Source organism: Scyliorhinus torazame, chromosome 12 (genome assembly GCF_047496885.1).
Source record: "Scyliorhinus torazame isolate Kashiwa2021f chromosome 12, sScyTor2.1, whole genome shotgun sequence".
Classification (NCBI taxonomy): Eukaryota; Metazoa; Chordata; class Chondrichthyes; order Carcharhiniformes; family Scyliorhinidae; genus Scyliorhinus; species Scyliorhinus torazame.
Window position 1 is genome coordinate 84,435,114 of NC_092718.1, and position 22,148 is coordinate 84,457,261.

At 46.5% G+C, this 22,148-nt stretch overlaps 1 protein-coding gene across 1 annotated transcript in view; it reads right to left on the reverse strand.

Moving 5' to 3' along the window:
- Nucleotides 1-2,082: 2,082 nt before the first annotated feature.
- The window catches only part of LOC140386529 (myelin-associated glycoprotein-like), a 100,256-nt gene continuing 80,190 nt past the window's right edge, over nucleotides 2,083-22,148 (reverse strand). Inside the window, exon 9 of the mRNA XM_072468937.1 lies at nucleotides 2,083-2,643. Within this exon, the coding sequence (XP_072325038.1) occupies nucleotides 2,527-2,643 (117 nt within the window). The 3' untranslated portion in view covers nucleotides 2,083-2,526. The remainder of the gene's footprint in view (nucleotides 2,644-22,148) is intronic.

Here is a 22,148-nt window from a genome sequence, read left to right on the forward strand (position 1 = left end):
TCTTCTAAACTCCAATGAATATAATCCTAACTGAGTTAGTCTCTCCTCATATGACAGTCCCGCCATTCCAGGAATCAGCCTGGTAAACTTTCTCTGCACTTCCTCCATAGCAAGAACATCTTTCCTCAAATAAGAATACCAATACTGCACACAATACTCCAGGTGTGGCTTCACCAATGCCCTATGCAATTGCAGTAAAACATCTCTATTCCTATACTCAAATCCTCTATGAGGCCAACATTCCATTTGCCTTCTTTACTGCCTGCTGTACCTACGCGCTTACTTTCAGTGACTGATGCACAAGGACACCAAGTAACCCTGGCCTGTCGATCAGGTTCAGGACCTGCTGCTCTGCGGTAGTGAGGGGCTGCAGGCCCTGCGGTCTCCCTCCGGTTTTCTTCCGCTCCCGGCAGTTGTGCACCATCTTCTCCTGGGGGGGGATGGAAGAGACATAAAATGCACAATGTTAGGCAGTCGGACCATACAGCACAAGGGTGGCTGGCGGCCTTTATGGCCAAGGCACTTGGGTGAGTTGGAGCTTCGTGCCAGGGGCGCAGCGCTGACAGTTCACCCTGGCTGCCCTGAGGAGGTCGTATAGTTTCTTGCAACACCGTTGGCTGGTTCTAGCGGTGTCGCCCACGGCGCTGACAACCTCTCCCAACTGAGCCCAGGCGCAGGGCAGTCAGTGGCAACTGCCTCTCCTCCCCAGGGTACAGGGTGGCCAGTCTCTCCTCCACTGCGTCAAGGAGGGTTTCCAGCTCGGCGTCGGTGAACCACAAGGCCATTCTCCTTGCTGCCATCTTGTTGGCTGGGATGTGTGTATGTGGGGAGAGGAGTGCTTAAATGCAGTTACAGCTTGTCAGCTTCTCATGTGCCAATTCTGAATCCAGCGAATCAGACACCAGTTTTCATTGAAATCAGTCATGTTCCATGTGGTGCTGGTGACAGCCCCTTAACAGTCTGTGGATTGATCTGGGATCGGCGCCAAATTTGCTGTCGTAGAGCACCACCGATTCAGTCCGGGTGTCAGCACTTAGTTTCTGGCACAAAGAGTTCTGCTGCCTATCTATTTTAAATAAAGATAGCCTTTCTAATGCCTCCTCTCTCTCAGTTGTAAATTGCTCAAGTATACCAGTTACCTCCTCCCCCCCCTAGGCCTGGTGGCATCCTCTTCCGATGTAAAGACGGATGGAAATATTTGTTTAACACATCTGCTGTTTTTCCTGCTTCCATGTTCAAGACTCCTGTTTTTTGATCCCTTTTATTATTTACATGCTTATGGAAGACCTTGGGATTTCCTTTCATGTGAACTACCAGTTTCTTTTCATGCTCTCTCCTTGCTTTTCTTATTATTTTTTTCACCTCCACTATGGCTCGTCTATATTCAACCTGATTCTTCATTGTATTTCTATCTTTGATTGAGTATTGATTTATTGATTTATTCATAATTTTAGGTGCTAATTGAATGCATGTAGCAGAGGTAAAAATTATTAAAAGTGTCTTGATTGTGGGAATCCAGACATTATTGTAGTCAATGTTTCACATGATGAATCACCCATTGTATTCTGGTGTATTCAGCAATAAGAATGTATTAACTAATCAGTTACAGCAAGGTCTCTGGGCCGAGCTGTAGCATGAGAAGTATGTCCAGTAATTTTCCTCAGACTGTGCACGCAGAATCTGAGCCAGTCTTCATAGGCACCAGTCAATCTTAAGTAATGTCCAATGTTTGATTAATGAATCATCCTTGAAGTAACAGACATCTATTTGAACAAACCAGGAGGTCTCAGCTGAGAAGTAGAAACCAATGAGAGTAAATGAGGGATTAAACAAGAGATAAGAAGTCCCTTAAAAGCTTGATCGAGGTCTTGTTCCTGAATTCCTGCATTCCTGAATTCTTGAATCATCTATTTGTTTGTTTGTGTTTAAAGTGATTTCTTTATGCTTTTACCATGAGTTTGATCCCTTTATGTATCATTTTATATTTCATTTCTAAGTTTTGATTCAGTTGTTAACCAAGTGTTCAAGTGATTAGCAATAAAAACATATTTTGATACCTCCAATCAACTGGATTATCGACTATAAATAGAAGGTAAAATAACAGCCCACACAACCTTACAATAATTTTTTATCTTTCTATTCTTTGATCCAAATGTCTGGTTGAGATATTTTCATCAAACACTAATCGGAATGCAAATTCACCCATATTCATTGTCACGGGATAGAACTAGTCCGTTCAGTCCTGCTGGACTATCAAACAATATCTAAAGACATTTACAATCAGAAAGGAGGGAAGGATGTTTTCAAAAGTGAGGGAAAATCCAGAAGGAGGATGTACAAATTGAAAATCATAGAGAATCATTTCGGAAAGATCACTGCAAAGGCATTCAATCAGATTATATCAAGATGTTTAAAGATATTTCTTCGGAGTGAGTTCCTGTGTATTTTAGGAAGATAAATTAGATTTTGAATCATTTACATGTTCTGTGTTCTCCATACATTGACTGTGTCTCATTCTTGCTCAGTTTATATATTCGCATAAAGAGCACCTTCGACAAAATCACAATTTTCATACAGATCATCTCCTGGTTTAGGACTGACTCCGTGGTTAGATTTAATTTCCAAGTTCCTCACATCTTTGTTCTGCAATAGAAACAGAACTGATCAGAGGGACAATAATCATAGTGATGATTTCGAACTATTGACACAAATCAAAATTCTACCCACAATTGATACCGTAATTAATGATGCTGAATGATGTTAGGATTTGATTATTGATGCCGAACGGTGTTTGATTATTGATACTGAATGGTGTTGGGTTTGATTATTGATGCTGAGCAGGGTTTGATTATTGATACTAAATGGTGTTGGTTTAGATTATTGATACTGAATGCAGTTTGATTATTGATACAGAATGGGGTTTGATTATTGATACTGAATGATGTTGGGATTTGATTATTGATGCTGAACAGGGTTTGATTATTGATACAGAATGAGATTTGATTACTGATACTGAATGGTGTTGGGTTTGATTATTGATGCTGAACAGGGTTTGATTATTGATACAGAATGAGATTTGATTATTGATACTGAATGGGGTTTGATTATTGATACTGAATGATGTTGGGATTTGATTGTTGATGCTGAACAGGGTTTGATTATTGATACAGAATGAGATTTGATTACTGATACTGAATGGGGTTTGATTATTGATACTGAATGATGTTGGGATTTGATTGTTGATGCTGAACAGGGTTTGATTATTGATACAGAATGAGATTTGATTACTGATACTGAATGGTGTTGGGTTTGATTATTGATGCTGAACAGGGTTTGATTATTGATACAGAATGAGATTTGATTATTGATACTGAATGGGGTTTGATTATTGACACTGAATGATGTTGGGAATTGATTATTGATGCTGAACAGGGTTTGATTATTGATACAGAATGAGATTTGATTACTGATACTGAATGGTGTTGGGTTTGATTATTGATGCCGAAAGGTGTTTGATTATTGATACTGAATGGTGTTGGGTTTGATTATTGATGCTGAACAGGGTTTAATTATTGATACTGAATGGTGTTGGTTTAGACTATTGATACTGAATGGGGTTTGATTATTGAGACAGAATGGGGTTTGATTATTGATACTGAATGATGTTGGGTTTGACTATTGATACTGAACAGGGTTTGATTATTGATACAGAATGAGGTTTGATTACTGATACTGAATGGTGTTGGGTTTGATTATTGATACTGAACGGGGTTTGATTATTGATGTGGAATGGAGATCGATTGTTGATACCAAATGATGGAGGGTTTTATTGTTGATAGAACGGTATTTGGGTTTGATTATCAATATTGTACGGGGTTTCAGTATTGCTACTGAACGGTGTTTGGTTATTGCTACTGAACGGTGTTTGATTATTGATACTGAATGGGGTTTGATTATTGATATTGAATGATGTTGGGTTTGATAAATGAAACTGAACGGGGTTTGATTATTGATATTGAATGGTGTTGGGTTTGATTGTTGATGACGAATGATGTTGGGTTTGATTATTGATACTGAACGGGATTTAATTACTGATACTGAATGGGGTTTAATTACTGATACAGAAGGGGTTTGATTATTGATACTGAATGGTGTTGGGTTTGATTATTGTTACTGAACGATGTTTGATTATTAACATGGAATGGAGTTTGATTGTTGATAACGAATGATGTTGGGTTTGATTATTGATAGAACGGTGTTCGGTTTGATTATCAACATTCAACGGGGTTTGATTATTGATACTGAATGGTGTTGGGTTTGATTATTGATACGGAATGGGCTTTGATTATTGATAATGAATGGTGTTTGATTATTGATACTGAACTGTGTTTGATTATTGATATTGAAGGGGTTTGATTATTGATACTGAATGGGGTTTGATTACTGATACTGAGCGGTGTTTGATTATTAATATGGAACAATGTTTGATTATTGATACTGTTGCTAACTTTTGGTTGGTTCAATTGGCTCTGTTTTATAACCGTTGCTCTCGAGTCGCCAGGTATCTTTATGATACCGCCACGAGGTTCAAGCTCAAGTAATGATCAATAACTCAATACACCGATTAGTAAGATTCAAATCAAAGCACATTTATTATACCCAGTAATCGCTACTCATGCATAAATTCTACTTCTAAGCTATTTCTACAACTAACAGGCCTATACTTAGCTTCGGACTGGCCCGCCAGGTCAGGGGAACAAATGGCCTTTCGTTCGGGTTCTGAGTCTGCGGGATTCGAAGTTGGTACGGATTGGTAGCTAGGAGTGCCTGTCTCGCAGCGAGCGTTGACTTAAGACTTACTGGATATCGGCGGCAGCTGCACCGGTCACTGTCAAGGGTTGGTTTGCGTTGCTGAGTGACCCGGTCAAGAAGAACAATTTGAACTTGGGGGCTTAACTTTATAGTCCCCAGGGGCTTCCCGCCTTTTGGGGCGGACCCTGTATCTGGTTCCAAGTGATTGGACTTCGTTCCAATCGCTTGGTTCGATTTCTCCAATACTGGAGCGGTTCCCTGATCGATGGGCGGTCTTGTGTTGGCCCCTGATGGCGCCGGGGAGTCTGACTTGGCTTTGTTTATCCCAAATGTTTCGATTGTTCCCGGGGAACGCTCATTAGCATGTAGATGGCTGCTACATTATTATACAGATGGCTGCTTGTATCGATGCTGTCTGGGCTTTTGCAGAGTTTAATACACAGTAACTTGCACCTGCTAGTTTCTGCCTGTGTTGGCTGAATTTCCCTTCAGCCTTTGCTGTCCTCCATTTTACGTCGGGAGGTGGCCAACCCAGGTGGCTACACACCCTCCTTGTGATCCTAACGCGAAGCGTGAAGGATCACATAACTGTGTTGTTTTTCATTCCCTGACCCGGCGAGCACTCTCCTATGGCCTCTACACTGACCATAACTATGCAAAAATGTTTTAACTGACAATTCTGAGGGGCGCTATGTCAAACAGGGACATGCATTACAAAACAAGAAAATCGGAACCTCTAACTGTCCTTAATAAACTACACTCACTCAAACATTTCATCACATTAACTTCCTAAACCATACAAACAAAATCATAGCAGTATTATACACATTTTCTGGCTTGGCAGTCAAGCTCAGGATTGTATAATTGCTCATGAACATTTCTTTATTTACAACAAACTACAAACGAATGCTCTTTATTATAGATCGTGGGGGTCGGGGGTCTGGTCATATCCGAAAATAGGGGATCTTATCCTATATACCGGGGTGCGAGCGCGGTAGGCTCTCCTTCTCCATTTTCTCAGACGAATAGTCTGCACGATGCAGCAGAGTATCGCCAATACCAATAGGGATTCTATCAAGTAGGACAGGGAGTACCAGGTTATAAATGTGTCACACCGAGATGGTGAGGTGTCGCTTGTGACTGGGCTCTGGGTACTGTGGAGAAGTGAGTCATTAACGGCTGGGGGAGTTGAGGTCAGGGGGTTCGTGTTTGCGCGCAACCAAATGTCCATTAGGGTCATGGGCCACGCGGAGGATGTCCTCATGGTCCTTCTTGTATTCTCTTCTCTGGTCCTGGAGCTTCTGGAGTTCTGTGGGATCAAGCATAGTGTCTGTTACTATCTTGGTTTAACATCTCGTATGATAGGCTGTCTGTCCTTTAGTGCCAATTACTCCCTTTATAATTGGTCACTATGTGTGACTCCCTCATTTTTTTTCCAAAAACTGAATTTCAGGACAAGACACACTTACAAATAATGAACCAGTGCGAGCCGTCTCGCAGACTGTGCGTTTTACCATCCAATTGTATGAGGATGTAAATAGCAGAGGGTTGGCAACGTAAGGGTCACCTGAAATCAAAACAAAACTTTTTGAACAAAACTTTCCAAAATGAGGTGCGTATGGGCCGCGACGGGTAAGAGTTGGATGGAGTCCCCGGGTAGGATGGCGACCAATGCCGTGTGTGCCCTACCCGAGCGTAGCTGACCAGAGCGGGGGTTCCCAGGCAGGGGGGGTCCCAATGCCGTTTCTCCACTGCCTGAGCAACCGACCAGAACGGGCAAGAAATGTAGTCATCGTGGGGGGTTGCCGTATTGGTTCTACCTTCGAACCAGAAGGGCAGTTACGAACGGGGGTCTGTGTTTCAGTCGCCAGCCGAGTTCCTCTGAACTGGCGTCTGGGTCATTAACAAGTCTCTGCAGACAAACTAGTTCCGCTGAACTAGCATCTGGCCAAACTAGTTTCTCTGACTGCCAGTGGGCGTCAGAAGGGTGGTGGCGTGGGGCCGTGGAAAAAAAATTTCCGGTCAAACATACAACATTTACAAGTACAAACAACATCAAACATGCTGCAGGTTCCATCAGAAAGGACACCGTTTTCTCCCAAGCGGTTCCTTTTAAAACATCATCTGGACACCTCAATTATCGGTTGCGAACAGGGTCGCAAAGGGGTTCTCGTTTTGGAGTCAGACTCAAAGTCGTCATCTTCTCCCGGATGCCAAACCTTCGAGTGTATCAGGGCTGATAGGGCTGCTTGATGTGATTTTGGATCGCATTCGTCGTTCCGGACGAGTCTGTACGAATTATCTCGGTGCCAAAAGGTGGTGTCTAGTTCTGAGGGGACGGAATCGGGGTCGTCATTATAGGTTGGTGATCGGTGGTGGGATCTGTTTAGGAATGTGATCGCGAAGGGATCACTTGAATCGTGGTCGGATTCGCTGGGTGGGTCCTGTTGCATGGGGATAGTAGGGAGGTGTGTTGTGGCTATTGTCCGAGTCACAGTCGCTGTCGCTGCTGCTGCAGTCTGTGGGCGTTCCATGGCGGAGTCTATATTTCGGGGATGGAGTCGAGGTTGAGTCCGTGGCTGGGCTGGACGTGTTGGGGGAGGGTAGGGTTACGTTGGCTGTGGGCGGGGCGTGGCCTGCTGCGTCGAGCATGATGTGGTGTGCGTGGTTTGACTGTGTTCCATATGCCTTCAGCTGGTTGATATGGAACCACGCAGTCTTTCCATTGGGATATTTTATTTTGTAGACGGAAGGGCTTACTTTGTCCGCAATGGAGTACGGACCCGAATACTTAGGTGACAGGAATGCGCTGGGGTTGTATACGGAGAGCATGACTTGCTGTCCTACACTGAACTCAGTCGCATGCACTGTCTTATCGAAACAGGCCTTGCTCTGTTTCTTTCTTGTGCCCAATTTCACTGCGGCTGCTAGCTGAACCGTTTTAACATTCGCCACTAATTGTTCTACTGTTTTCTCGTGTGTGAGGGCCGTCACTTCGGGGCTGGTCAAATCTAATCCCAGTAACAATTCTGTGCCTCTCATGGGGCGTCTGGTCATGAGAGTGTGTGGGGTGTAACCTGTGGATGTGGAAACCGTATTTCGCAGAAACTTCAGCGCAAAAGGGAGGACCCGAATCCCAAGTGGTGTTGTTTTGCTGGACCATTTTTATGAGGGTTGATTTTAGGGTCCGATTCATGCACTCCATGATACAACTCGACTGGGGGTGGTATGCAATGTGGAATTTTTGGGTAATGCCAAATATCGTGAGGACGTTCTTCATGACACGTCCCGTAAAATGGGAACCTTGGTCGGATTCAATGCTGCGGGGGAGTCCCCAATTCGTAAAGATGTGGTGGGTTAGGCCGTTTTTGTTCTGGATGGGAATGCTTCCACCCATTTTGTAAACGTGTCTATCACCACGAGTACATATTTATCACCATTCCTGCAAGGGGGCAATGGTCCTATATAATCAATCTGGAGGTTAGTCCAGGGGCCATTAACGGGTCTGCTGTGACTGAGCTGAGCCTTTTTGGCGTATCTGTCCGGGTTGTTCTGGGCACAGATAAGGCAATTCTCAATGTAGTGATTTACATCGTCCTTTAAACTCGGCCACCAGCAGAGCTGCCTGAGGTGTGCTGTAGTGGGATTGATTCCCTGATGTCCATGACCGTCATGGAATAAACAAATCAGTTGATTCCTGTCCTGTTCAGGAACCACACAAAGGGTGTCTTTGAACACCAGACCGTCATGTGTGGCCAGAGCATTTTTAAACCTATCATAGGGGGCTGGATAGTTTCCTTTCAAAATCTCCCTGAGATTGCTGTCCTGCTTCTGGGCCTACACTAAATCCTCGATATTAGTCTGCGAGACCTGAACTGCATTCACTGGTGCACTTTTGGGGGGTGCCCAAAAATATCCGTGCCTGGAACCTGCTTTAGCCAGTGCGTCGGCTTTTACATTTCCAGGGGGGGAGGAACGATGGTGACTTCGAACTTTGACTATCCCAAAAGTCCTGTTCTGTGCTCTCTCTAAGATTTGACGGAGCAATGGGGCTGAAGGGAGGGGTTTTCCGTCTGCGGAAACAAATCCTCTTGCTTTCCACAGGGGCAGGCATTCTGTAAGGCTCTTTTAGACATAGAGGCTGCGCGAATATATGTCTGCTGGGCTGGGGAAGGAATCTGGGTGTTCCACTATGTATGCGATGGCCGCAAGTTCTGTTGCCTGCGCGCCTAAGTGTCCTGGAAGTTTTATTGCTATTTCTTCTAGGGCGCGTCCCTGCGCGTCCTCGACATAAATACCGCATCCTGTTATGCGCTTCCCTTCTAATATTGTGGAAGATCCATCCACATATATCTTTATGGGTTTGCACGTGTCTGTGTGCTTGGGGCTCTGGGATGAACTACCTATCTTTCTGGGGGGTGGTTTTAGCAATAAAGGGGCCTGTGTTGTGGTGTGGAGATATAATTTCACATTCATGGGGGGTTCCGGGGTACTGTAGGTTATCGGCTAAAAAAGTGTGTGTCTTTGTCCTTTTAACAGTGATGTCCCGTCCCTGCAAAAGAAGGGTCCATCTGGCTGCTCTTATCTGACTAACTGTACCGTCCTTGAGTCGTCCGTCCAGTAAAAGTTGGGTGGGGGTGTGTTCCGTGAGAATTGTGATGGGGTTCATTCCGGTAATGTAAGAAAAATACTGTACTGCCCAAAAAACTGCGAGTAGGTGCCTTTCACATGCTGAAAATCCCTGCTCCACAGTATCTAAAATTCTGGAGGCGTAAGCCACGGGCCTTAACTGTTCGTGCCGTTCCTGGAGGAGCACGGCCGAAAGGGTGCGGTCTATGCTTGCTACCGCTATTGCATAGGGGGAAAGCGGGTCTGGAACTTGTAGTGCGGGGGCTGCTATGAGTGCTTGTTTCAAAGAATCCACAGCATCCATATGCTGCGGAAGCCATTCCCAGGCGGCTCCTTTCTTTAGGAGGTCTGAGAGGGGTGCTGCCTTGCTGGCGAAACCGTCAATGTGGTTTCGGCAGTAGCCAACCAGTCCTAAAAACGACCGGAGGGCTGAAACGTTCTGGGGAAGGGGCAATTTAGCAATCGAGTCACTCCTTTTGCGCTCGATCTCACGTTTACCATGTGTGATAATTGTACCCAAATATATCACATTATTTTCCAGAATCTGGGCCTTTTTGGGGTTAACTTTACATCCAATTGCTTGTAGCAGTTCAAGGAGTTCGGACAGAAGCTCAATGTGCTCTTCCTTGGTGTCTGTCTGCAGTAGTAGGTCGTCTACGTACTGGACCAGACATTCGGGGCGAGAAGATTTGGCTAAACCATTTGCCAGCTGTCGGTGGAAAATGGAGGGGGAGTTGTGGAATCCTTGTGGAAGGCATGTCCACGTGTACTGCTGTCCTTTAAAGGTGAAGGCAAATTTGTACTGGCACGCCTTTGCCAATGGAATGGACCAGAATCCATTACTGATATCCCAAACCGTAAAGTATCGGGAATTGAGTCCCTGTTTGAGCATGGTCTCGGGACTTGTGGCTACCGTGGGGGCTTCTGCGGGGGTGATTTTGTTGAGTTCCCGGTAATCGATGGTCAGTCGCCATAATCCATCGGGCTTTCTCACTGGCCAAATCGGGGCATTCTTAGTAGAGGCTGCTGATCTAAGTACGCTCTGCTCTAATAAGCTGTCGATTACCTTTGAGATTTCTCCCACTGCCTCTTGGGAAATCCATACTGTTTTTGGGGTCGAGGGTCAGGTCCTGTGATTAGTACTGAACCAGTCATCCGGCCACAGTCGTGTTTGTGGGTCGCGTATGCTGTCCTGTTCTTTTGTAACACTGCCCTAACTTGCTTGTCCGTGCTAATTGTAGTTGGGTTAAACCAAAATTCGCCCACTGCGCTAATTTTGTTGGCGTATTCACCTATTGTGAGTGTTACGGGGGCTCTTGCAGATTTTGCCATTTTCCAGACACACTGGTTGACTGGATCAAAGGATAGATTGTGGGAATTCATAAAGTCTATGCCCAAAATGTGTTCTGCTGTGTGGGGCAGATCGACTAAAACTATGGGGTGCTTGGTGGTGATGTTGCCGATTTGAATGGGTACAGGGGCTGTGATGTGTCCCTGCTGTGAGTGGCCTATAAAGCCGCTGAGGGTGATAGTGGCTGTAGTGGGCCACGTGTCCTTTTGGAACATGGTGGAGGAATTTATTGTGGTGAGGGACCCTCCTGTGTCCCAGAGAAACTCGATGGGCTGTCCCCGTATTTTACTGCGACTACCGGTCTTCCGGACCTATCCCAAAGGGTGTCGCAGACCCAACTGGGGGAGCCGGAACACCGTCAGTCCGTTCCGTTCAGGTCCGTCTGATCTGAACGGGTGCTCACACTATGTATGGGCTCTGTCTTATTCTTACTTAGAGTGCCCGTCTGCTGGGCTCTCTGTGGCTTTCGTGGGGCATTGCATTCCCTTGCAAAGTGTCCCAACTGTCCACAGTTGTAACACTCCTGTGACTTTGGTGGGAGGCTGTTCTTGCTTTCATTTACCCATGTGGGGTTTTGGTGTGTTTTAACTGCGTGTATGTCTGCTTCTGCCTACTTTTCTTTGGGATTTTTAACTGCGGGTTTGTTTTGTACAGATTGCTCCCAGGTGCGGGACAATCTTTTTACGACCCATTTCTCATTATGAGCCCCCTCTGAGGGATCATAATTCGTGCAAGCTTTTTGTCCTGTTTCTGTGGCATGGGAGATAAGGGTGCGGGTCCATTTGGCCATGTTGTCTGGGGACAAATGGGCGCGGTCTAAGTCTCTAAAAACTGCTGCAAAGTGGATCCACAGGCGTCCAGCAAACGCTGTGGGGTGCTCGGTTTTCTTTCGCCTGCATTTATTGAGACCATCTACGGGGTCACCCCGGTTATACCCGATCACGTCTAGGACCGCGGTATGCATTTCTGCAAGGGTGCCTCCTCCTACATTCTGTGGGTCGGGAAGAGCTGTTATGACCGAAGGGTCTAAACTCAAAACTGTGAGCTTTACGTGCTCTCGCTCATCCAGGCCGTACATGGTCGCCTGCTGCTTTACTCTGGCAAAGAAGTGGTGGGGGTCTGAGGTGGGGAGGAACGGAAGTTCCTGGAATCCTTTTTGAACTGAAAGCAGAGATTGCAGCTCTGCTTCTGGCACTTTGCGTGGTCTAATGAACTTTGTCTTTGCTCCATGGTGGCAGCATAGAGTGCTCTTAACGCTGCCTTCAGGTCACTACACTGCCTCTACAATGCCTCTACCTGCTTCTCGGTTTCTTCTCGTACCAGGACTGCATGTTGTGTGTCCTGATATGCCTTTCAATACTGGGACTGGAAGCTGCTTAAGTGCGCTAGACAAGACTGGTGTGCCCACTTGGCATCATCCACCTCTCCGTCTTTTGCTGCCAACTTCCTCCTTAACTCTACGTTCTCTCTTTCTACCTCACTGACATCGACCTTGCTCATTCGATGTATGCCTTCTATCTCTTTCCGGAGCTTCCTAACGGCCTCCTCTGTGCCTCGCAATTGTGCCAAACAGGACACAATTGCCATTAGCTTGCGAGCTTTCCCTAAGCTCTTCTTGTGAATCTCGCTCAGGTTCTCCCACCAAGTATGTCCTATACTCCCGGGACCTGTTTCCTCATTGCTACAGAATTAGCTCCAAAGGGGCCATCCTTTCCCTTTGAGGTACTTCCTGATTTCTTTTTCCCATACGGGACATTGTCCTACTCCACTGCTGCTGGTTGCTGCGACCGCAAATTCTTCTGGGTTCATGAGGCGTTGCATTGCCTGCATTGCCATCTCTCTTATCTGAATGCTTCTTTTAAATTTGGAACAAGGGGGACTAAGGCGGTGCTGTAATTATGGGTACGGCTTTCGCTAATTTCCGAAATACAAACTCCCGACAGTTTTGTCGCAACAAAAAATCTATCAGTTTACCTTATAGCCCTGTTAGTTACGCATACATTTAACACACTTCCGAATTCTGAGGATTGACCAGAACTGCTTGAACACTTGTGGTTTTCTGTTCCCAATTGGATCTCTAATTCAAATTTTTGGGTTCTCCCGGAGTGGTTAAGCCACTTCTAGTTCGGGTCCCGTCAGATGTCGCCAGTAATATGTTGCTAACTTTTGGTTTGTTCAATTGGCTCTGTTTTATAACCTTTGCTCTCGAGTCGCCAAGTATCTCTATGATACCGCCACGAGGTTCAAGTTCAATTAATGATCAATAACTCAATACACCAATTAGTAAGGTTCAAATCAAAGCACATTTATTATACACAGTAATCGCTATTCATGCATAAATTCTACTTCTAAGCTACTTCTACAACTAACAGGCCTATACTTAGCTTCGGACTGGCCCACCAGGTCAGGGGAACAAATGGCCTTTCGTTCGGGTTCTGAGTCTGCGGGATTCGAAGTTGGTACGGATTGGTAGCTAGGAGCGCCTATCTCGTAGCGAGCGTTGACTTAAGACTTACTGGATATCGGCGGCAGCTGCACCGGTCACTGTCAAGGGTTGGTTCGCGTTGCTGAGTGACTCGGTCAAGAAGAACAATTTGAACTTGGGGGCTTAACTTTATGGTCCCCAGGGGCTTCCCGCCTATCGGGGCGGACCCTGTACCTGGTTCTAGGTGATTGGACTTCGTTCCAATCGCTTGGTTCGCTTTCTCCAACACTGGAGCGGTTCCCTGATCGATGGGCAGTCTTGAGGTGGCCTTTAACCTCTTTTGTGTTGGCTCCTGCTGGCGCCGGGGAGTCTGACTTGGCTTTGTTTATCCCAAATGTTTCGATTGTTCCCGGGGATCGCTTATTAGTATGTAGATGGCTGCTACATTATTATGCAGATGGCTGCTTGTATCGATGCTTTCTGGACTTTTGCCAAGTTTAATACACAGTAACTTGCACCTGCTAGTTTCTGCCTGTGTTGGCTGAATTTCCCTTCAGCCTTTGCTGTCCTCCATTTTACGTCGGGTGTTGGCCAACCCAGGTGGCTACAATACTGAATTGGGTTTGATTATTGATACTCAATGGTGTTGGGTTTGATTTTGATACTAAACGGGGTTTGATTATTGATATGGAATGGAGTTTGAGTATTGTTCATGAACGATGTTTGATTATTAATAAGGAATGGAGTTTGATTGTTCATACAGAATGATGTTGGATTTGATTGTTGATTGAACGATGTTGGGTTTGATTATCAATATTGAACCGTGTTTGATTATTGATATTGAACAGTGCTTGATTATTGATATTGAACGGTGCTGGATTATTGACACTGAACGATGTTTGATTACTGCTCCTGAACGGGGTTTGCTTATTGATACTGAATGGTGTTTGACTATTGATACTGAATGGTGTTTGATTATTGATACTGAACAGTGTATGATTATTATACTGAACGGGGTTTGATTGTTGATATTGAACAGGATTTGATTAGTGTTACTGAACGCTGTTTGATTATTGATACTGAATGTGTTTGATTATTGATACTGAATAGTGTTTGATTATTCATATTGAAGGGGTATGATTATTGATACTGAACGGTGTGTGATTATTGATACTGAACGGTGTTTGATTATTGATACTGAATGGTGTATGATTATTGATACTGAACAGGATTTGATTATTGATACTGAACAGGGTTTAATTATTGATACTGAACAGTGTATGATTATTATACTGAACGGGGTTTGATTGTTGATATTGAACAGGATTTGATTAGTGTTACTGAACGCTGTTTGATTATTGATACTGAATGTGTTTGATTATTGATACTGAATAGTGTTTGATTATTCATATTGAAGGGGTATGATTATTGATACTGAACGGTGTGTGATTATTGATACTGAACGGTGTTTGATTATTGATACTGAATGGTGTATGATTATTGATACTGAACAGGATTTGATTATTGATACTGAACAGGGTTTAATTATTGATACTGAACAGTGTTTGATTAGTGATATTGAATGGGGTTTGATTATTTGTACGAAATGGTGTGTGATTATTGATATTCAATGTGGTTTGATTATTGATACTGAACATTGTTTGATCATTGAAACTGAACAGTGTTTGATTATTGATACTAAACAGGCTTGATTATTGTGACTGAACAGGGTTTAAATATTGGTACTGAACAGTGTTTGATTATTGATACAGAACGATGTTTGATTATTGATACTGTGGTCAATTTAAAATCATACTGCAGTCAAACCTCAGGAAGTCTGTTGTTCTAGCCCAGATCGAGCCAGACCTTCTGTCACCGAGGGTATCTTCAGTTACCCTCTTTGGGAACAGGTCATGTACAGCCCACACCACCAAAGGTGAGATACCTGGGGCAGGGTAATGACCTGTCAAACAGTCACAAACCGGACTATTGGCTGCTGGGGCCCTCTCCGAAGACCTCGTTGGCCTGAAACCAGAGAGGTTTCTGGAAAAAGTGAGTGGAGGGGGATAAAAGTAGACATCTCAGAGCAGGAGAAGGCGAAGACTAGCAGAAGACGCAAAAGATGAACAGAAGACAAGCAGAAGACTCAATACTGAATGGTGTTGGGTTTGATTATTGCTACTAAACGGGATCTGATTATTGATATGGAATGGAGTTTGATTATTGTTAATGACGATGTTTGATTATTGATACGGAATGGAGTTTGATTGTTCATACTGAATGATGTTGGGATTGATTGTTGATTGAACTGCATTGGATTTGATTATCAATATTGAACGGTGTTTGATTATTGATATTGAATAGTGTTTGATTATTGATACTGAACGGTGTTTGATTATTGATATTGAATAGTGTTTGATTATTGATCCTGAAGAGTGTTTGATTATTGACACTGAACAGTGTTTGATTATCGATAGTGAACAGATTTTGATTATTGATTCTGAACAGGGTTTGATTATTGATACTGATTGGTGTTTGATTATTGACACTGAATGATGTTTGATTACTGCTCCTGAACGTGGTTTGATATTTAATCCTGAACAGTGTTTGATTATTGACGCTGAAAAGGGTTTATTGATACTGAACGGTGTTTGTTTATTGATGCTGAATAGTGCTTGATTATTGATACTGAACGGGGTTTGATTATTGATACTGAACGGTGTTTGATTATTGACACTGAACTGGGTTTATTGATACAGAACGGTGTTTGTTTATTGATACTGAATCGTGCTTGATTATTGATACTGAACGGGGTTTGATTATTGATACTGAACGGTGTTTGATTATTGACACTGAACTGGGTTTATTGATACAGAACGGTGTTTGTTTATTGATACTGAATCGTGCTTGATTATTGATACTGAACGGGGTTTGATTATTGATACTGAACGGTGTTTGATTATTGACACTGAACTGGGTTTATTGATACAGAACGGTGTTTGTTTATTGATACTGAATCGTGCTTGATTATTGATACTGAACGGGGCTTGATTATTGATACTGAACGGTGTTTGATTATTGACACTGAACTGGGTTTATTGATACAGAAAGGTAATTGTTTATTGATACTAAACAGTGTTCGATTATTGATACTGAACAGGATTCATTATTGAAACTGAACGGGGTTTGGTTATTGATACTGAGCGGTGTTTGATTATTCATACAGAACGGTGTTTGATTATTGATACTGAACAGGGTTCATTATTGAAACTGGTTTGGTTATTTATACAGAACGGTTTTGATTATTCATACAGAACGGTGTTTGATTATTGAGGATTAGACTTTAAAACGAGGGGGTTGGCAATCCTGGTCAATAAACGGGTAGCGTTCAAGGTGGGGAAGATAGAGGCGGACCCGGGGGGGTAGATATGTCATGGTTAGTGGGAAGTTGAAGGGAATGGCTGTGGTATTGGTAAATACATATGCCCCAAACTGGGATGATGTTGAGTTTGTCAGGCGGGTGCTGGAGAAGATCCCGGACCTGGATTCAAATCGATTGATTATGGGGGGAGATTTCAACACGGCCCTGGATCCGAGGCTGAATCGGACGAGTTCCAGGTCTGGAAGGTATCAGCTATGGCAAAGGAGCTGCACGGGTTTATGGAGCGCATGGGGTGGGGTGGGGGAGGGGGGGGGGGGGGGGTGTGGATATGATTTAGGTGGCCAAGGAGTTTTCATTCTACTCCCATGTGCACAAGGTGTATTCGCGGATAGACTTTGATGTACCGTCAATTACCACGAGCCGAGAATGGTGGAACAATCGAGGCTTTATTGCACAAGATGTTGTGCCTCCTGTAGCTGGAACCAGAATGGGAGTAGCGCAGGAGAGCTGACACTTTTATACGCCGCCTGCTGGGAGGAACCAGCAGGCAGGGATTTACTGTTGCACCTGTAATAGAGTAGCAGTAACTTAATACATGTAATGTGTTACCAGTGGTATTTACCACATTTGCCCCCTGTTTAAAAAAAGTCCAGCAGGGGTGTAGAAAACATTACAGATGGCTCTGACCCTCCGCTGCGATCGCCGCAGACCTAGTGGTTGTGTGGGCGCCGACGTGGTAACCAGCGACTCCGGGAGCATGTTGTCCTCTCCTTCATCACCCTTTAGTGGATCCAGTGGGAGGACGGATCCTGCTGGGGTGGGGGCTGCGATGAGGTTCGCTGGTTGCAGGGGTGAACGAGCCAACCGAGGGGGGGGGAGCGATATCAGGTCGGGGGTTGTGGGTGGGGACCCAGTGGGTGCCAGGTCCCGGAGGGAGACTATGTCCTGTCGCCCGCCGGGGTGTGCCACGTAGGCGTACTGTGGGTTTGCATGGAGGAGGTGGACGTTTTCAACCAAGGGGTCCAATTTATGGCTCCGCACATGCTTCCGGAGGAGGACGGGTCCAGGAACTGTCAGACATGTTGGGAGCGAGACCCCGGAGGTGGACTTCCTATGGAAGGCAAACACACGTCCGTGAGGGGTCTCATTAGTAGCGGTGCACAGGAGCGACCGGATGGAGTGGAGCGCGTCGGGGAGGACCTCCTGCCAGCGGGAGACCGGGAGACTCCTAGACCGAAGGGCCAGCAGGGCGGCCTTCCAGGCGGTCCTGTTCGCCCTCTCCACCTGCCCGTTTCCCCGGGGGTTGTAGCTGGTCGGCCTGCTCGAGGCGATGCCCTTGCTGAGCAGGAACTTGTGGTGTTGGGTGCTCTGAGGTACAGGTGAACCAACACGGTTGCGATTGGTACAACCCAGTTTTATTCCAACTTGTTATTTACAGATCTGTCTTGGTACTCAGCACGTGGTGACTCTCTGAGTGTCTTGTTATTCAGGTCCTGTCCATGTCCTTGTCTCCAGATGGACTGTCCACCAGGTGTTGTGTTCCTTGTCTTATACTGTCTCTGCCCTTGTCTGTGATTGGCTGTCGTGTTATGTGTGCTAATTGGTCTGTTGGCCTGTCTATCATGATGAGTGTGTTTGAATATCATGACAGAACTGACGCAGCTCATCACTCATGAAGGAGGATCCCCGATCGCTGTGGAAGTAGGTGGGGAAATCGAACAGAGTGAAGATGCTGTGCAGGGCTTTGATGGGAATACTCATCAATTACGTTGAGGAAGTACACGTTGGGTTCGGAGAGGGGAGGGGAAGACCATGCTGAGGCGCTCAAAGTGGCGGGAGGCCTTCACCAGGTGCGCTCTATCTGGCCTGTAGAAGTGCGGCTTGCACTCTGCGCAGACTTGGCAGTCTCTGGTTACAGCCCTGACCTCCTCAATGGAGTAGGGCAGGTTGCGGGCCTTGACAATATGGAAAAACCGGGTGACCTCCGGGTGGCAGAGGTCATTGTGGAGAGCCCGAAGTCGGTCCACTTGTGCGCTGGCACGTGTACCGTGGGACAGGGCATCTGGGGGCTCATTGAGCTTCCCCGGGCGATACAAGATCTCATAGTTATAGGTGGAGAGCTCGATCCTCCACCTCAAGCTCTTGTCATTTTTGATCTTGCCCCGCTGCGTATTGTTAAAAATGAAGGCAACCGACCGTTGGTCAGTGAGGAGAGTGAATCTCCTGCCGGCCAGATAATGCCGCCTATGTTGCAGCTTCCACAATGGCTTGGCCTCCTTTTTGACAGAGGAGTGCCGAATTTCGGAGGCATGGAGGGTGCGGGAGAAGAAAGCCACGGGTCTGCCCGCCTGGGTGAGAGTGGCGGCCAGAGCGACGTCTGGTGCATCGCTCCCCACCTGAAAGGGGAGGGACTCGTCGACTGCATCCATCGTGGCCTTGGCGATATCCGCCTTGACGTGGTTGAAGGCTTGGCGGGCCTCAGTGTCAGGGCAAAAACTATGGACTTGATGAGTGGGCGGGCCTTGTCCGCATAATTAGGGACCCACTGGGCATAATATGAGAAAACCCCAGGCATCTCTTCAGGGCCTTGGGGCAGTGGGGGAGAGGGAGTTCCAGGAGGGGGCGCATGTGGTCGGGGTCGGGCCCTAGGACTCCATTTTCCACTACGTAGCCAAGAATGTCTAAGCGGTTGGTGCGGGACACGCATTTTTCGTTATTGTAGGTGAGGTTAAGGAGTTTGACAGTAGGGAGCAATTTTTGGAGGTTTGTGTCATGGTCCTGCTGATCGTGGCCGCAGATGGTGACATTTTCTAGGTACGGGAAGGTGGCCCTGGTCAACCATTCGGTCCATCTCTCACTGGAAGACCGAGACCCCATTGGTGACGCTGAAGGGAACTCTAAGGAAATGATAGAGGCAGCCATCTGCTTCGAACGCAGTGTATTGGCGGTCCTCCGGGCAGATGGGGAGCTGGCGGTAGGCGGACTTCAAGCCTGCAGTGGAGAAGACTCGATACTGTGCAATCTGATTGACCATGTCAGATATGCGTGGGAGGGAATACGCGTCGAGCTGCGTGTACCGGTTGATGGTCTGACTGTAGTCAATGACCATCCTGTGCTTCTCCCCAGTCTTCACTACCACAGCTCTTGCTGGCCTCAATGATCCCCTCCCGCAGAAGGGGTGTAGGCCTCCAGGTTACGGGAGGTCACTTCTCGGGAATTTGCAAACTTCACAGCGCCTGCAAGATCGAGCGTACCCCGTTCGAATAGTCGCTGGCGAACGTACGTAGACTTAACGCCCGTGACGTAAGCGTCTCTGATTAGTAGTTAGGTGTGTTGGACTGCTGAAACTGCCTGGCAGTCACAGTTCCTGCCGAGAATTTGTAGAGCTCGCAAGAAATCATCCAGAGTCCCTCCTGGGAGTTGCCGTCTCGTGGCCAGGAGGTGCCTGGCGTACACTTGATTCACCAACTTAATGTAGTGTCCCTTTAGTCGCGTTATCGCTTCTGTGTCGGTGGGTGCATCCCGGATGAGGGAAAAAACTTGAGGTCTCGCCAGTGAGTAGAGGACTTGAAGCTTCTGTGGGTCTGAGAGTTCTTCAGTGGCTGCTCTGAGGTAGCCTTCAAAGCAGGCTAGCTCGAAGGTTGATGTGGCATTGGCTGCGTGAGGGCTCAGCTCCAGGTGATCAGGCTTGATTAAGCTGTTCATCTTTTAAAATCTTGTGCAATAAATTGATGAACCATCAATTACCACGAGACGAGAATGGTGAAACAATCGAGGCTTTATTGCCCAAGATGTTGTGCCTCCTGCAGCTGGAACCAGAATGGTAGTAGCGCAGGAGAGCACACACTTTGATACGCCGCCTGCTGGGAGGAGCCAGCAGGCTGGGATTTACTGTGGTACCTGTAATACAGTGGCAGTACCGTAATACATGCAATGTGTTACCAGTGGTGTTTACCACAGACTTCTTTTGTTGGACAAAACGCTGCTGGTTGCGGTGGTGGATGCTGAATATTCAGCAATTGTAGTGTCAGATCCCGCCCCGCAGTGGGTGGACCTGCAAGCCAGCAAGGGAAAGGCCCAGCGCCCGCAATGGAGGTTGGATGTGGGGCTGTAAGCGGACGAGGTGGTGTGCGAGCGGGTGAGGGTGGCCATTCAGGGATATATAAAGATCAATGACACAGATAAGGTTTTGGCAGGTGTGGTGTGGGAGTCACTGAAGGCGGTTATTGGGGGGGAACTCGCTCAATTCGGGTACATAAGGAGAAGACTGAATGGGCATTGTTGGAGAGGCTGGTATGCAAAATTTTACAAGTGGACAGGAGGTATGCAGAGTCTCCGGATGACGGGCTTCTGAAGGAGGGTCAGAGACCGCAGCTGGAATTTGGGCTCCTGTCCACAGGTAAGGTGGAGGGACAGCTGAAGAGGGTAAAGGGGGCGGTGTATGAATATGGGGAAAAAGCCAGCTGGATGTTGGTACACCAACTTAGAAAACAGGAAGCGACGAGAGAGATTGGGAAAGGAAAAGATACAGGGGGGGTGAATGATGTGTTTCGGGAGTTTTACAGTAGATTGTATAAATCGGAACCCCCAGCCGGGGAGGAGGGTATGAAGCGATTCCTGGGGGCGCTGGCGTTCCTGAGGATAGATGAGGAGTTGTTGGAGGGTTTGGGAGCCCCAATTGGGCAGGGGGAGGTGAAAGACGGGTTGGGGGCGATGCAATCGGGGAAGGTCCCGGGACCTGACGGATACCCGGTTGAGTTTTATAAAAGGTTTTCTGGGTTGCTAGGGCCGTTCCTGTTAAAGGCTTTTAATGAGTCCAAGGAGCTGGGAGTGCTCCCACCAACTTTATCGCAGGCATCGATCTCCCTTATGAAGCGGGATAAGGATCTGGAGAGTTGTGGGTCGTATAGGCCGATCTCCCTGTTGAATGCGGTTGCGAAATTGCTGCCAAAGACTTGGCCATGCGCATAGAGGATTGTGTCCCGGAGGTAATAGGGGAGGACCAGACGGGATTTGTGAAGGGACGACACCTGACGCTCAATATTAGACGGCTCCTAAATGTGATAATGATGCCTGCGGAGGTGCGCGAGGCCGAGGTGGTGGTGGCCATGGATGCAGAGAAAATCTTTGATCAGGTGGAGTGGAGGTACCTGGAGGATGTCCTGGGAAGGTTTGGGTTCGGGCAGGGATTCGTGGATTAGGTCCGGTTGCTTTTTCAGGCACCGGTGGCGAATGTAAGGACCAACCGAGTCCGGTAAGAGTATTTTAGTCTGTGCAGGGGGACAAGGCAGGGGTGTCCACTCTCCCCACTACTGTTTGCCCTGGCCGTAGAGCCTTTGGCAATGGCGCTGAGGGCATCAAACATGTGGCGGGGGATAGTGAGAGGAGGGGTGGAGCATAGGTCTCGTTCTATGCGGATGATTTGCTTCTTTATATAACAGACCTGCAAGGGCGGATTGCAGGAATTATAGGAGTACTGGAGGAATTTGGTCGGTGTGGGGAGGGAGGCTAGGCCCTTCTGAACTTTATAAATTACCACAGGGTGGCTC